The 17,134-nt window shown below is 41.2% G+C and overlaps 1 protein-coding gene across 1 annotated transcript in view; it reads left to right on the top strand.

Annotated features, from left to right (window-relative positions):
- Nucleotides 1-16,409, top strand: part of spel1 (DNA mismatch repair protein spel1) — a 30,414-nt gene extending 14,005 nt beyond the window's left edge. Inside the window, exons 9-21 of the mRNA XM_080270690.1 lie at nt 484-631; nt 3,369-3,474; nt 5,127-5,241; nt 7,113-7,258; nt 7,854-8,025; nt 8,693-8,914; nt 9,172-9,321; nt 9,888-9,970; nt 11,386-11,477; nt 11,862-12,006; nt 13,309-13,386; nt 14,470-14,562; nt 16,248-16,409. Coding sequence (XP_080126816.1) covers nt 484-631; nt 3,369-3,474; nt 5,127-5,241; nt 7,113-7,258; nt 7,854-8,025; nt 8,693-8,914; nt 9,172-9,321; nt 9,888-9,970; nt 11,386-11,477; nt 11,862-12,006; nt 13,309-13,386; nt 14,470-14,562; nt 16,248-16,409 — 1,712 coding nt within the window. The remainder of the gene's footprint in view (nt 1-483; nt 632-3,368; nt 3,475-5,126; nt 5,242-7,112; nt 7,259-7,853; nt 8,026-8,692; nt 8,915-9,171; nt 9,322-9,887; nt 9,971-11,385; nt 11,478-11,861; nt 12,007-13,308; nt 13,387-14,469; nt 14,563-16,247) is intronic.
- Nucleotides 16,410-17,134: the final 725 nt, after the last annotated feature.

The following is a 17,134-nucleotide window of genomic DNA, read 5'->3' as shown; positions in this document are numbered from 1 at the left end:
GGGTGAGGTGGAGGGGTCTGATAATGTCCCCATCACCACCACTACCTGCTCGCACAGTTGGAACACTGAACCATCTTAAAGTGGCCCTCACAACTCCTCTCTGATATTAACAAAAGTAAATTGGAGTGTGTAACTGAGAGCAGTGACAAAGAGTAAGGTAGGTAGTGAGCATGGAAGCAGAGAATTTGTTACATGGGGGTACTGTGGTCCACATGATATGGAAGTGAAACTTGGACTCTGTTTGAAGGACACAAGCCAAAAGTTAGGGGAATAAGCATTGTGTTAATGTGGATGTCATGGAAAAGTATTTCGCTGTTACTTCCACAGTAAATTAATGAAAAATTACGTCAAAATAGTTCCAGTGGTATTCGTGAAACTGATTTACCAGTTTCTCCAATTTACAATACTAGTTGCAAGATAAATGGTGATATTTTGGCCCCCATCTCTAACATATAGTGAGGAATGCCTATATTTTTGTTTCAGATGAGCGCCACGATCTGGTGGAAGCGGTTGTGTCATCTGTTGAGTTGCGGCACAGCTTGGGGGGGGAACACTTGCGTCGTGTTCCTGACCTGGCTCGTTTGGCTCGTAAATTGGCCCGAAAGTCTGGCACATTGCAGGATTTATACAGGTAAGACTCTTAAGTAAAACAGCGATAGCCAGTCCCATATTTTCCCCTTCAGAGTGAAGAGTCCAAGGCTAGGCTATTGTAATCCAGAACAGTTAAGAGAAGGTGACCAGCCTTTGCCATTGGTAGCATTACATGATGGAAGGATCTCTGACCACCTCTAGGATTTAAACCATAGCACATGAGTCACAGCCCATTCCAACCCAAGAGCTCTAACACGGAACCACCAAGTGTTATAAATTAGCTCATGAGGCTGCCATATTGCAGGACTTACAGGTGGGATAGCCAGTGTGAAAGGTTTTGAGATGGTTTAGCCGTGTGGAGAGGATGAATAGGAGAGAGTATGTGAGAGAGAGAGAGGGGGGGGGGAGACCAAGGATGAGATGGAGAAATGGGTCGAAGAGCGATGAGTGATGGTGGTGTTATTTCGAGAGGCGGCAGCCAGACGGCAGAGGACGGGATGACATGGAGGTGATTCGTGTGTATCCATTCCTTATAGGATTAAGGTGTCTGACAATAATTTGATAAATAAGATCTGTATGGCATCCTTTTTAGTTTGGTCATGTTGCCGACCATGTTATTCAGTGACAAGAGGCCACTCATATCGAGGGAATTCATTAGTTATATATCTGACCCCTTCAGTTCAAAAAGCCTATTTTAAGCTGAACAGAATCATCATGAGATACAAAGAATAAAATTATTGAAGATGTCCCAAGGCTCAGTGGGGCTTAAGAAGGATAGCATATTTAGATTTCTTCCAACTATTCCCATGATTTGTTGGGAAGTAATTAGTTGGTTTGGGCACCAAGATTAGTCCACAGTTTAGTGAAAACTGCAACTTTGCCACTCTCAGTAGGAGGAGTCTTTAAGAAGACATAGGGCATCATTTGATTTGTTTTGAATGACATGAATTAAATGATGGTGAGGATGATTAACCCGTTGAGGACCGAGAAAGAACGTTCCCACGAATGTCCAGCTTTCCTGGAAGAGCATTTAAAATTGTGGTAGTTGGGCTGGTGGTAACCAGGGAAGTTTAGAGTGATTTTTGTTTGAACTTGATATGGTACTACGAGTAGTGGCATAGGAGACTTAACCCGTCACGTCCCGAGCTGTTTTGCGCCTCCGATACCCCTCAATCCCAAGGTATTTTCGAAAATAATTTTTTGGCCAAAACCTCCGCTTTTGGTGAGAAACATCGAAAATTCATAGAGAAATCGCTCACCTGAGGTTTAAAATACTCGATCCAGGTAGCAGTACCTCCTTACCTTACAGGGTTTTCTATCAGGCTGGCTGCAAAGAAACGAGTTCTATGGGAGGGTAACTATTTCACACCACTCATAAACGGTATTTATTTATTTACTTGGTACGAATTTATATGTAGAACGAGAGTATATTGGTTTTCAAACAGTAATACTGTATAGGCATTATAAGCATTGTTTCACTCGCTAACTCATCACCATACCTGACCTTTTTTTGCCACATTACCTGATCATCATTTCTGACTGTTTCTTCCTCTAATGCTATGTAAACTTTGTCCTCCACATTGTCATCGACTGGGGAATCACTCTGGCCCTTAATATCTTTACTGGCCAGGTCACTGGTAACAGGTGAATTGCTGAGACAATGGGGGGAGGGGGGAAGTTATGCGGCGTAAGGCATTGTACCTGCTTGGCATCTTGTAGAGGAATAGAGGAAGGTGTCCCATGTATACATACGAAAAATCACGCGCGAAAATTGAAAATTGTGCAAATTATGAACCTTGCAATTGCGCAACATACCAGTACATCGTCGGGACTGGCAAATGCAAAATGTTGCAACGTACCCATACGTCGACAGGATGCCTTGGGTTAATAAGAGTTCCACTAGTGATTTTATTTTGCTCATTGTGCCATAATACCCTCATGTGTTTTATGGATGCAAACTTATATTCGTAATACATTGATGTAAATTTTGAGCTGTATTTTGCATCGTGAGAATGAGGTTCGTGGAGTGAATATTGTGGTGAGAAGGGCGCTATTTAAGTGAGAGAATAGTGAGTTGATTGTTTCCTTGTTGTGAGTCAGGTGTATGAGGTAAAGTATTGTTGAGGTGGTGTGGCTGCAGTGTAGTGTGACCATAGTGGATTGTTTGTATGTTGTATATTGTCTTGTGAGAGTGAGATGCATGGGGTGTGTTATGGTGTAGGGGGCTGCAGTACAAAGAGGGCATAACTTAGTGGATTGTTTGTGTTTTTTTATTTATTTATACTTTGATAGAGCCAGGATTCTGGGGACTTGAGTAATGAGTGAATGGAAGCATGGCCCGTTGGACTGGGCAAATTTGGGCTGTCTGGACATTGCTACTCCTCACCTTGCCCTAGGGTGGGAAAGGAGGTCTGGATGATGATGATGATGATGATGATTTTTTTATAGTGACGAGTGTAAGTCTGGTGTGCAAGGGGGGCTGCATTAAACTGAAGGCATAGAGGGCAGTTTGTGAGTTGTATTTTGTGTTGTGAGAGTGAGGTATATACCGATAAGTGTGTTATGATGTGGGGAGCTGCTTTACACTGACGGTATAAGTTAATGGATTGTTTGTGAGTTGTATTTCGTGTTGAGAGAGTTAGATGCATGAGGTAAGTGTGGTGTGGTGTGTGTCTGCATTACATTGATGGCATAACTTAATCAACTGTCTGTGAGTTGTGTTTCTGTGTTGATCATTGAAGCTGTGTTGTAATGATGATTGCTGATAAACGTTTCAGGCTGTACCAGTGCATTCAGCGGCTTCCCAACCTGTGTGATGCCATTGCCAGGTATGATGGCCCACACACTGCCTCCCTCTCTGCTGTATTCACCACCCCACTTATGGTATGTATACACAGCCTCGATCAACCTGTTTCACTGCCATGGACCCACTTAGTTATATATGGACTAAATCTAGATAATTTAATTCAGCAGAAAAAATGTCTAGGAGTATTAACATGAACTTAGTGGCCTGCAGGTGGAAGTTGCCCTCTCTTGTGGTCCACCATCCTTCTTTTGAGAGATAAGGAGGGAATTGAGAAACATTTGTGTAACTGAGTAGCAGAACAATTCTAGTTATATAGTCCCACCACATAAAGGCTTCCCTTTCCTGTACCATATCAGATAATCAGAGGGTTAAGATAATTTTCACCTCTTTGATTATTAGAATTCACTGCTATTATGGTTGTAAAAAAATAATAAAAATAGTAATGCGTCCATAGATGGCCTAAGAGGTAAGAGATGTTCTTGAATATAATGCTGTCTTGACATTTGTTAGTGAAAATTGAGAGAACTAGCTGATGAACTTGTCTATTTATTGCCTGTTGCCTTAATCCCCGAAGTAGTGACCACTAACAAATTGCCCCGATGTCACCCAGTCCCCCACCATTTCACTGCCCTCCCCTCAGCTAACATTCACTTCTCTCTTATACCTCTTCTCACCATCCTACATCTCATTCTTGGCCACCCCCTCCCCCTCCCCCCTCCATCTCACTCACACACTCTCTCCTCGTTAGTCTCTTGCCCTCCATCCTCATTACATGGCCAGACCACCTCAGTGTGTTTCTCTAACGCTTTCTGTCATCCACATCCACCCCACAACGTGCCTTCACTTCCTCATTTGTAAGTCTGTCTCTCCATATAACCCACATGCTCCTTTCCCATAACTCATTTCCACTGCTGTCACACTTGACTTGTGTCCCTCCATCAGGGTCCAAGCTTCACCTTCGTATGTTAGAGTTGATATCACAATACTGTCATGCAACGACTTTTTTATTTCCATGCTTACTTCCCTATTTCTTATCACTGCTTTCAAAGAACCAGCAGCTTTTCTTCCTTGTTGCACCCTTTCAAGCACTTCACCCTCCAAACTTCCATCCTTACTCATCACAGTGCCCAAGTACCTAAATGCACTCACATTTTCCATTAACTCCTCATCCAGCCTCACTGTACATTCAGTAGCTTCACTTCTTTCAAAGACCATAACTTTACTCTTCCCTACATCCACTTTTAGATTCTGTTTTTCCCACACACTTCCAAACTCATTCACCAAGCCTTGCAGTTCCCCTTAGTCTTCATTTAACGATACAGTATCATCTGCAAGCAACAGTACAGGGAGTTTCCAAATGTTGCTTTCTCTCATTAAAGCCGTTCCAGCATCCACAGCCCTGCCATCCATATACAGATTAAACAGCCATGGAGACATGACATCCCTGTTTCAGTCCAACATTCAAACAGAAAAATTCACTCAATTCACCATCCACCTGCACTGCAGCCTTAGCCCCCTCATGTACACTCCTCACAGCATTCAACAACTTCCCATTTGCTCCATATATTCTTAATATTTTCCACATTCCACAACCTAATGATCTTAATTTAAAGGCATGTTTTTTAAAGTGTCATCCCTATTTCCATACAATATGATCAGTGTATTGAAGATATTAATTATGTGTAGATTTAGTGTATTGAAGGTCTTAATATTATACTTGATGCCACAGGAGCTGGTGGCAGACCTTGGTAAGTTTGAAGAGATGATCGAGACAACAGTGGACATGGACCAGGCAGCCCAGGGGGAGTACGTGATTAAGCCTGACTTTGATGATACGCTGGGAGGTTAGTCCCTCACGTTCATCTACTGTATATTGTTTTCACGTTTAATTCACCTGTATTCTAGTAATGTTCACTAGTATTCTCTTCCGTGTTCACTTGTATTCTCTTATGTTCAGCTGCCAGTATATTCTCTCCCATATTCATCTGTATTCTCATCTGTGTTCACCTCTGTTCACTTCACATTCACCTGTACTCTTCATGTTCACCTATATGATATTCTGTTCACATTCACTTGTATTCATGTGGCTGTAGGATTTTCCCTGATGCTTGGGGGGAAAAGTTTGCCTGTTTTCCCACCCCGTTTACTTTGAACGTAGGACATGTTGCCTACACAAAGAAACAAACAGATGCAGGTACTGCATTGCCAGTTTTACATGCAGTCAGTACTCTAGATTTGTTGAAATTAGCAGGTCAGCTTTATTAGTAGCAGTGGAATTTATTTAGTTAATTTTCTGCACTTTACTGTGGATGGAAGAGTGCTTGTGCACAAAAAGCCATTTATAATTTGAACCTCATTCATTCATTCCTTGCCAGATGCCATGTATCCCAGACGGGGTGGCCAAGGGCTTAGAGTTAATTGTTTTACAGGGAGGGGCACTAATCCTCCACCAACCCCACTTGACACGTAGGGATGCCAACAGCATCTGGTGTTCCCAGGCGGTCACCCATCCAAGTACTAACCAGAGCCAACATTGCTTGCTTTATTAAATTAAATTTTTCTGATTTTTAAACCCATAAGCAAAGATTTGCTGAAAGATCAACATGTTTTGATGATGCATAAAAACAGCAGTAATTATGAAAATAAAATAGGAGTTAAATAGTAATAATAATAAAAAAAGAAAAAAGAAAAAATCCTCTTTGAAGTGTAGGGACCCTAGGCCAGGCTATCTTAGTCAGAAATGTTACAGAGTGTCAGAAAGTGTGTTAGTACTGTGCTGGAGTAAAGTACTATATATGAGTGAATTTGAAGATGGAAGGTGGTGGTAGACCAAGAAGAAGTTTGATGGCTGTGGTATACGAGTGTGTGAGAAAGTGAGGTGGAAGTTGAGATTAGGGAATTTACAGGGATTTGAGTTGGTATGAAGTGTGAAGGGAAACATGAGAAGGGTTCGGTAATTAGGTTTTGGTTGTTAATGCATTGATTCACCCTGGCAGGTGTATTTGAAGTTCATCAGTAAAGAAAAATACCGGATACGTAATTATTTAGATAGATCTGTGAGGAGGATTCTAGTTATGCTTTAATTTGGCAGTTATTGGTTTGATTCAGTCAATTGCCATGATTTAATCAGATACGATTATGTGAAGCTACAGAATTTGGTTAATGTTTTTGGCGTATCCGATAGAGCCAGGATTCCGGGGACTTGCATGATGAGTGAATGGAAGCGTGACCCATTGGATTGGGCAAATTTGGGCTGTCTGGACATTGCTACTCCTCACCTTGCCCTAGGGTGGGAAAGGAGGTCCGGATGATGATGATGATGATGATGATGATGATGATTTGATTCAGTCAGGCAGGTGTATGTGAAGTTCATTTGTAAAGAAAAATCCTGGATATATAGCTATGTAGATTGAGAGGCCTGTGAGATGGCTTCTAGAAGCTTGAATGGCAATTGAATGTTTTACACAGTACTTGCCCTCATTGTTTTCCGGATTCTACCTCGCCTATACTTTAGCGAAAAAGTATGTGAAGACGAGTATTTGGGTATAATGTGATAATTCTTATGCTTATGTACTAAAATTTTCCTTGTTTTGTGGGTCCCACCTCATCCTTAGGTAGGAAGAAGAGGATTGATGGTGATGGTGATGGTGATGATAAAGTAGATTTTGATGATGAAATTGATGAAGGTGGTGGTGATAAGTTTGCTTACCAACAGAGCTTCGTAACACTATGACGGGGCTGGATGAGGAAATTCAAAGTCAGCTACGGAGGGCGGCCAAGGACCTCTCTCTGGACCCAGGCAAGAGCATCAAGCTGGAATCCAATAACCAGTTTGGATACTTTTTCAGAATCACTCTTAAGGTACAGTATACAGGCTTATGTTTGAGAGAAATTCCTTCATGTGGTGGCACTGCTATGACTGAGTGGCTCCACTGCCTGGCTATGCAAACATCCCTCAGGTTCCTCCCGATCCCCCCAAAGGACGATGGTGGATGGCGTGAGTAGGGGAACATCAGCCTGCAGTTAAGTAGGTTCGCATTTCAGATGAACTTGGGGCCACAGCAACATGGTAACAAATATTATTTTGGGGTTTTCTTATCAAAAATAGATCATAAGCTGATCCAATAATCAGTTGGGATATTTCCTGAAGACAACTTTAAAGGTTCAGTACACGGATATATGCTGTATATACACTAAACGAGCTAATTACTTCCAAACATATGCTGGAATGTTTGAAAATGAGAAATCTCATATTTATAACTGTTAGAATCTCAGCTTGAACTTGTATATACTTGTGGCTGAGTGTTTTATGCCTAAGAGGAACAGTTGTGTGGCTAGTTAACAGGCTTGTAGCCACACCTTGCTCTTAAGTTAGTACCTTCCTGGGTTGATGATAGCCACCCATCTGCATCCATCCGTTACTGTACAAAATAATGTACACCAAGTAAAATTCCAGGAAGAGAAAGCCATCCGCAACAACCGCACCTACCACATCCTGGACACAAACAAGACAGGTGTGAGATTTCGCAACACACGCCTGCAGGACCTGAATCAGCAGTACCAGGATGCCCGGCAAGAGTATGCTGGCCAGCAGAAGGCCATTGTGGATGAGATCATGAACATTGCAGGTACAGTACTGAACTCGGGGACTCATGTTCTCCTGATCTTCTATTACAAGGCGTACTATAGTCAGTTTTCTCTTGACAGCACTGGGTCACTCCCACAGCTTAAACCCTACTATTATTGCTTACAATGCAATGATCTTTAGCCATGAGGCAGAAATGAGTCTCCTTAGTTCGAGGTCTTGACCCTCCAGCCTGACCACACTCAGCCATCAATTTAGCTGGAAGAAGGTAGGGATCTTTGTCAGTTTAAAATAAATGTGCTACGGTATAGTTTAAAGAAATTATCTTAAACAGTTGGCAGGCTTGTCCTCATTGCCACTCGGTTTTAATCCCTTTACTCTGATGACATTTTTGTATTATATCCATGGTATCTTCAGACTTTTCATTCTGCTTATGAGGTTTTTGGTGTTGTATGTGTCTAAGTACTGTATGTGGAAGCCATACAGAACTTAGTGGATGTGTTTGCCACTCTAGACTATGTCCTGACCCTCAGCTTTTCTTTGAACAGCTGGTTATGTGTAAATGATACAGATCTTGAGAGATGTTTATGCCCTGGCCTCACTTGCAGTGTCTGCCCAAGCACTTTTTTCATTCTTTTTCTTCCTCCTTCCTCTCATCTATTATCTCTAATTTTCTTATTCCAAGTTACCCTTTACCTTTCTTTGTACAGCTGGTTATGTGGAGGTGATACAGACCTTGGGGGAAGTGTTGGCCACCCTGGACTGCATCTATGCCCTGGCCTCAGCTGCAGTGTCAGGCCCAGTACCTTATGTGCGGCCAAAAGTGCTGGCCAAGGGGTCAGGCAGGATGCATCTGATTGGCCTGCGTCACCCCTGCCTTGAGGTCCAGGATGACGTCTCCTTCATACCAAACGACTGCAGCTTTGGACCAGGTGAGGAAGTGAGCATGAGTGTAGATTCTAATACAGTGTATGGTGATGTGGGACATAATTTACAGTAGTGAAATCATGTCATGGGGAGCCTTTGTGATTTTTAAATTTTAATATTTATGTATTTTTTTTTAACTATTTGTGAGTTTTTGTTCGCTAAAATCCATAAAAATGATGGATGAGATTAACCTCTTCTAATGATTTATTAAATTTCCTACCACCATTTCTTACAGCCCCTGTTAAATAACTTTTGCCGACAGATGCTGGTCGGTTCCACATCATTACAGGCCCCAATATGGGCGGCAAGAGCACCTTTCTGCGATCAGTAGGCGTGGCTGTACTCATGGCACAGATGGGTTCATTTGTTGCATGTCAAGAGGCGGAGATATCTATCGTCGACACTGTGCTGGGTTAGTTGGCGTGTATTCACATATTTTTATTCTGTTTAGTTGTATTGTTACTAATTCATATTTCCATATGGCAAGGTAAATTTTTCATGTACAAACTGCTTCTGTAAAGAAAAATACTCAGATATGTGCCGATGGTTCAGTCTGAGGGGAAGCCAGGATTCTGGTGGTTTGACTGGTTCGTGATTGAGTGTATGGCCCTTTTCACTGGTCTTGCTGTTTGATAGGTTTCCTTCTTTTGTACTTTCCCTTTCTCTAGTTTTCAGGATCCTGCACCACCCCATCTTTAGATGGGAAAAATGGTGAGGATGATTTTTAAGTAAATAATCGTACATCCCACCCTTGAAAGTAAGGGTCATGATGGTAGTAGTGGTGATGACATGTGATGATAATGGTGGTGGTAATAATGATGATGATGGTATAATATTTTTGCTTGTGTTCTGGATCCTTCTTCACCCCATCCTTCGATGGGAAAAAAGATCAGGATTTTGATATAATGAGGACAATGCCTATTCCTTTGGTGGCAGTAGTGATGTTGGTGCTGGTGTAAAATAATGTGTTGTCTGCAGCTCGAGTGGGTGCCGGTGACTGTCTCCTGAAGGGAGTATCAACATTCATGGCTGAGATGCTGGAGACGGCCAGTATCCTTAGAGTGAGTTATAGCATCAGATGTTAAGTGATAGGAGATTTTATAGCACCTTTTCCATTGCTCTTCAGTTTTCCTATTATGCCTTAACCGTCATTTGATGATGAAAATTCTCTTGTATCTTATTAATATTGTTTCATTGACGTAGTCTGCCTCAGGATATTGAGGTCTAGTATTCAAGGTGGCTATGGGGGCTTCATAGTGCCGCTTTCTTATTGATTTATTTTGCATGTTGCACTTTAATAATTTCTTGTATATTATTTTTATCTGTTAATGTCAACATACTTTGTATCAGTGCCATATATACTGGAGGATATCAAATGTAAGTTGTTTTTGTGTTTAAAGGTTCCAACATCCTTGCATGTGTCCTCCTTGGTCATCTAATGGTGGCTTTCCATGCTGCGCGATCTCAAGCAGCCCCTCTATTCATCCCTTATCCCTGAGGTCATGCTTATTGACCTCATCCCTGGTCTTTTTCGGTCTACCTCTCACAACCCTATCCCCAGCATTCACACTTCTCTTTTTCTGCACCCTGTTGTCATCCCCCATCCTCTCCACATGCCCAAACCATCTCATTCTACCCCTCCTCATCTTAACACCAGCACACTCCAGTCTCATCCTTCCTCTCAACTCTTCCATTGTAAACCTGGCCTCCCCAGGCCCCACATTCAAGGATTCACTAAACATTCACCTAATCATTGCAATTTCTGTATGTTTGAGCCTATGAATATCCTCTTCCTTTACTGCCGGGGTCTTACTACCATACAGCATTACATTTGTAACATATGCTGCATCGAAAGATCCCTTAGCACAGAGGGAGAGTCCTCTCAGTGTCAGGAGATGCAACATCTTCCTGAAGTTCTTCCAATCACTCTTCACTTTAGCTACAGAGCTAGCTTCAGCCCTACCTCTAGCATATTGTTGCATAAAATGTCTTGACATCAAATGTAACTAAAAGGTTAACTAGGAAGAACATAAAAGTTTATTACAATGGAAGAGTTGAGAGGTAGGATGGGACTGGAGTGTATTGGTGTTGTGATGAGGAGAGGTAGATTGAGGTGGTTTGGACATGTGGAGAGGATGGGGGATGATAATTGGGTGAGGAAGGTGAGAAGTGTTAATATTGGGGGTGGGGTTATGAGGGGTAGACCGAGAAAGTCATTAAGTGTGACCTCAGGGTTAAGGGACTGAACAGGGAGGCTGCAATGGATCGTGCAGCGTGGAGAGCCGCCATTAGGTGACCAAGGCCGACACATGCAACCACGTTGGAGCCTTTAAAAACGACCTTTAATGACGTGTATGACCATTTTCATTGGTGATGCTGTTGATAGTTCTCCTAGCAGCAACATTAATGGGAAAAATATTCAGTATTTAAGAAGGTTAACAGTATACTGATAGACTGTACAACCTTTGCTTTTCAGTCTGCCAACAATGACTCCCTAATCATCATTGACGAGCTGGGGCGCGGTACTTCCACATACGATGGCTTCGGCCTGGCATGGGCTATTTCTGAGTAAGTTTCTCATCAAGCGGTCATAGTTTTTACTATTATAACTATTCAGTTGGCCAGATTTATGGTTAGTTTTTCCTTGTTTATGTGTATATTTATTTGTATATACAAATGTTTGTCAACTCCCACATTATCTCATCCCCCACATCCATTTTTTTTTTTTTTCCCAAATACTTCAGATTGGAGGGGTTAGACATAGCCTTAATTAATTTTTTCACTACTGCACAGCCTAATCTGAATAAAATCAGTAGAGGTAGTGCAAAAAAGAACAGAAAAAATAGGAGTGAAGAAAGAGGGCATCTGAATGAAAGGGTCAAATGTGCAGAACAGTGAGATCACATGCAGGTGAGTGTAAGGCCACAACAACAGCAGTCTTTTCCCCCTCAGACACATAGCCAAGGAGCTGGGATCATACTGCCTGTTTGCCACACACTTCCATGAGCTGACGACCCTGGCAGATGAGGTGCCATCTGTACGCAATTTCCACGTTACTGCCACCACAGCTCACGGTGCACTCACCCTCCTCTACAAGGTATGTGGTCCTGGATTCTATGTAAGGTGGAGCCAAGATGAAGCATGTGTGTATGGAGGGGTGGTGCCCCCCCCCCTTTTTATGGGGGGGGGGCATTAGTTTTTCTGTTTAGTGACTTTCTAACACCTTTTGAGAGTGAATCTAATGAGCTCTGTGGTGCTGCTCTGACAACTTGAATAGAGGGCTGTGCCTCTGAGGTGTAGTCAGGAATCAGTGGACTAATAGTTAGTGAATAAGTTTGTGGCCCATTTCATTGGGCTTGCTGTTGATTAGTAACCTTTTATAATGTTTTTGTCATTTCTTGCTCTAGACAGCACCTCACCAGTGTTTGAGTGGGAAAAAGGTCAGGTATATTGGTGATGATGATGATGATGGGGTGGTTGTGGTGATGATGATGATGATGATGGTTGTGATGATGACAAAGGAAGAGTAAAATAGGGAGAGTAAATGAATAATGAACTAAAAGTAGAGGAGGATGGGATAAAAACTTTAGAGGTAATAAGACTGAATGTAACCCCTTTCATTCCCTAATGAAGGACTGTATTTTAGGTGGCATAGGAACCTTTGCATCACTCTTCCTTAGATATTTGCTTTGCATATTAACATTCTCTTATATGCTGTTTTATGTAATTTTATTACCACAGTATAGTGTGCATAAATAACATACAAGAGGATACAAAGGTGCAGAATAAATCACCAAGAGGTTTAAGAAATTCAAAGCCACTTAAGATGTGAGATGTGGGAAGATGCTTTAGTCTTCCCTTCAGGCTTATAATAATTTTCATCACAATTATATCTAATAATTGATGCAGATTTTTCTAGAATGCTTTCATTTTAACTTGGTAGAGATTTTTGACATGTGGGGTCTTATTTTCCAATGCTCTTGCTGAATAAGATGACATGGCTCTACATCCTTTTTCTTAATGTTTCTTCATAACTAGCATCATATTCTAGTGTTCATCTGGCGTTGTCAGAGGCTCCTTGTCCGTGCCGTAGTACTTTTTCATAACTAGCATCACTTTCTAGTTTTAATCTGCTGTCGTTATCATCATCATCATCATCATCGTCATCCAATCACAGCTCAAAATTCAAAGTGGAGAGGTGGTAAAATTTCATTTAGTTTAAGTGAATAGAGTACAGTATAGGTGGTGGTGAATTTTCTTCATACCTAGAAATTGATGCAAATTTTTCACTCATGAATAGCATTTTCTTCTTAGACCTGTAGTTATTGTTGCAGGAAGAAGAAGACATATAGGGACAGTGTTCTTTTTGGACCACTAATATGGGTGGTGATGTTTGCAGGTGAAGCCTGGGCCCTGTGACAGAAGCTTTGGCATCCATGTGGCTGAGCTGGCCAACTTCCCTCCCAGTGTCATTGAGGTGAGGGCACAAGGATCAGTCTCTTTGGTAGAATCCCTTCACAGTGATGACATTATATCATTCTTGCAAACTTCAGATCATTCTAGCAATATAACAGGTTGTGAAAAGGTTAATGGAGACTGATTCTCTCCCAGTGTCGTTGAGGTGAAGGCACACAGGCATATTCACATTGGTTAACCCCTCCATTGCAGTGACGTTCTTACTGCATATTTCTTGCCAGCTTAACAGATTATATTCAACAGCGTGAAGTATCTGGCAGTGAATGGGTTAATGAGGAATGTTTCTAACAGTATTACTAGTAGTTTTTCCAAAGTTATAGCATTGTTTAGAGGTAAGAACAATAAAAACTCCTTCGCATGCAAGTCAGAAGGCTCCCTTGTACATCTTCCTTGATTATTTATTTCAACACTTGATTCATCTTGTATGCTGTTTGTATCTTGTATATGGAGAGCTGCTATTTGTTGAACAAGGCCAATGCATGCAAGCATTTTGGAGCCTTTATAAATGATAGAATATTATTTGCATAAATAATATATAGGTGTATTAGTGTACCGGATAACATTGATAAACTGGGAACTGCATGGGGATGTATGGACATAGATTGCATAAATAGTATGCAAGAATATATCAGTCATATCAGGTTACTGAGGTAAACTAATAGGAGCTGCTACAGAACCTCCATGACTGAAGAGAATACGGGCTAAATCTAACAAGGAATCGACATTATGAGTTACCTCATTGGACATTTGTTTGTCGAGTCCGTTACAGGGGATTGAGTCTGTTGAAAGAATTTTACATGGAAGAGTACATGACTGGATTGGAGCACGCACTCGCACGCAATATGAAGAGCATATTTGTGGATGGTTATATCTGCGAGTTGGAGTCAAGATTCCAGAGTCCTGAATGGTGCGTGAATGAGTGTGCCACCTATTTCTTTTAGGTATGCTGTTGATTAGGTCTCCCTCTATATTGATTTTATCATTTCTTCCTCTTTCGACTCTACCTCACCCCACCTTTGAGTGTGGGGGGGTGAGGAGACAGGATGATGATGTTATTGTTGTTAATATTATTATTATTTTACAGTACGCCAAGAGGAAGGCTGGTGAGCTTGAGGATGACTTTGGTGACGAAGATGACTCTGAAGAAGCCGTCAAAAGGAGGAAGTTGCAACGACAGGTAAGCGTGTGAGGTGCCTGGTGGTTTAGTGGTTAGAATGCCCCATTTGGAGTGACAGGTTTGCTCAAGTTCAGTCCCAAGGAAGTGACTGGAAGTTTTTCAGTCTTGTAATTCCATCAGGGAAATATGCTGGTTGTATATCCTTACCGGTAAATGTTTTGGACTAAAGTATCTTAACCTTGGGTCCCTACACCTTTTAGAGGGTAACATGGAATTGACTTTTATTAGATTGCTATATTTTATACCTTAGCTTAGAAGTTGGGTGAAAACCTGAACAGTCACATGCAGAGAGAGAGATAGAGATTGGGTAAAAATTTATTTGTTGAATTATATTAATGACAGTACACTTGTCCCGCTTGTGACACAAGATAGAAGAATATTTGGGGGAACACATCCTCTGATTTGTGTCCCGAAAGAAATAATGAAGCTATTAAAAAGAGAGAGATAGAGAAGAATATTTGGAGAACACGTCATCCTCTGATGTGTGTCCCAAACAAAATAATGAAGGGAAAAAAAAAAATGACAGGCAAGTCTGCCATCATTCATTTTACCAGATGTATTCTGTCACCTTATCAGTATTTCATTCATTATAGCCAGGTGCATTACATTATTATGCAGCTTATTTCCCGCTCAGTGGCAAAACAAGACAGTATTACGTTTCAGCATCCTGTCCATGGAACTTCTTCATGACTAGCATCTAACTCTAGTGTTACTTTCTTGTTGGGGCTCAACATTCAAGGTGGATAGATGGCAGTTTTACACTAAGCTTAAAGAGAAAGTATAGTCAGAGATTGTGTGTCCTTAAGTATCATATTTCCTAGTTTGAGGGCAGAAATACAGTAAGGTAGCTGTCCATTCTTTCCCCAGCACTTCTTTGTGACTCCTGGTATGTTCTTGTGTTAATTCATATTATTGGTCAGCAGTTAATATGGAGAAGTGTTAGTTTTAGGCCAAATTGAATTGAAAAGAGTATAGGTGTGGGTGTTAATGTTTTTCCAGGAAGCACTTTGTGGCCACCTCCTGCGAGATTAGGGCATCTTTCAGTAGATAGACTGGCAAATAAGTTTTCATAATCATTATTGTTCTTCATTTGGCTGTATAGGACAGAGAGAAACGGACTGATGAATTATGCCAGGTTATGTTGAAAGGATAGGCATTTTTGTGCAACCTTTTCAGGAAGCACATAGTGGTTGATATTTTTTCAGAAAACTTCGCCATTCATTCCAGTTACTCGGTTTGTATTGTATTCTTGCAATCTTGCAGACAGTTTTATTTAGCCTTGGACAGTTTTCTAATTAGAGGGTTGTGATATACTGTAGTCTACATCAAGCTTTTCGTTACCAGGAGACTCTCCTAAACTAAGCAAAATCATCATGAAGTAGCAGGAATAAAGTGATGTGAAGGAGTTAAATTGATTTGATTATAGCCAGTTTGTTTTCATCAGGTGGAACTAGGCCATTCCCACAACTTGAATACTAATTGGTGGTTGCATGAAATTCAGTTAGCATAAGTTATGAACCAGTAATGGATCCTTGGTTTCTGATCAGATTTTCCCACCAGTCTGACCACATTTGGCTGTAAAGTAAGCTGAAGAGGGGCTACATGCCCATCAAGCCAAGAATGGATTGGAGGATTTTATCAGGTGAGACCAAACACACTACAGACTTGTTTATTTACCCTTACAGGATGGTGAGAAGCTGATAGATGAATTCTTGGCCAAGGCAGCTGCCCTAGACATTGACAGCCTGACTGATAAGGAGCTGGAGGAGGAGATGGCCAAGCTGAGGGAACAGGTGCGGGCCAGTGACAACCCGTACATCAGGCACTTGCTGAAAACAGAGGATTGATTCAACCTCAGAGTGTTTTCTTAAGTTATGTACTCTTGTAACTGGACTGTCTGATTCTGTTATGGAGAAACTTTTGGTACTGGAGAGATTATAGTTTTCAATAACCCCTTTGCTACAAGACAGCTTCCTTATTTTTTTTTTATTTTTTATTATTATTATTATATCCAGTGGTGGCCTGATGAGTGTGAAAAGTGTTCATGAGTTCATGGCTTTCTTGCACCATCACTATGACAGAACACCAGCTGGAGCTGGAGGTGGGCAAACTGAGGCAGCAAGTGCGGGGTAGTGACGGCAAAATTAGTGTTTCAAACCCAGTGTGTCAATCGGAGTTTATTTTTCTACTGTCAGACCATTTGATCCGAATGTGAGACTCTAGAACTGGAGAACTGAGATTCAGTTTCTGTTAACCCATTCACTACAAGACATCTCCCTTGTGTAAATATGTTACTGGTTTGAAAAGTTTGTGGCTAGTGGTTGTGTTTTCAGTGCCAACACTCCAGCAAGTGAACTACCAGTATGTAATCCTTAGTTAGCAATATGGATGTGTTCTTGAAAACAGGCATGTGAAAATTGTGGTGAGTGTGTTTTCTTATATATATATATATATATATAGAAAATTTGTGATAAGAAAATCCAGATAAAAGACTACAAATGATTATGAATGGATTTTATGTTGGTGCATAAAATAGTAAAGATCATAGAAGTAGTGATATATTGAGATCTGC

This window comes from Coenobita brevimanus, chromosome 42 (assembly GCF_032717465.1).
Source record: "Coenobita brevimanus isolate Jiangsu-jjx chromosome 42, ASM3271746v2, whole genome shotgun sequence".
Taxonomy (NCBI): Eukaryota; Metazoa; Arthropoda; class Malacostraca; order Decapoda; family Coenobitidae; genus Coenobita; species Coenobita brevimanus.
This window is presented reverse-complemented; position numbering and strand designations above follow the sequence as displayed.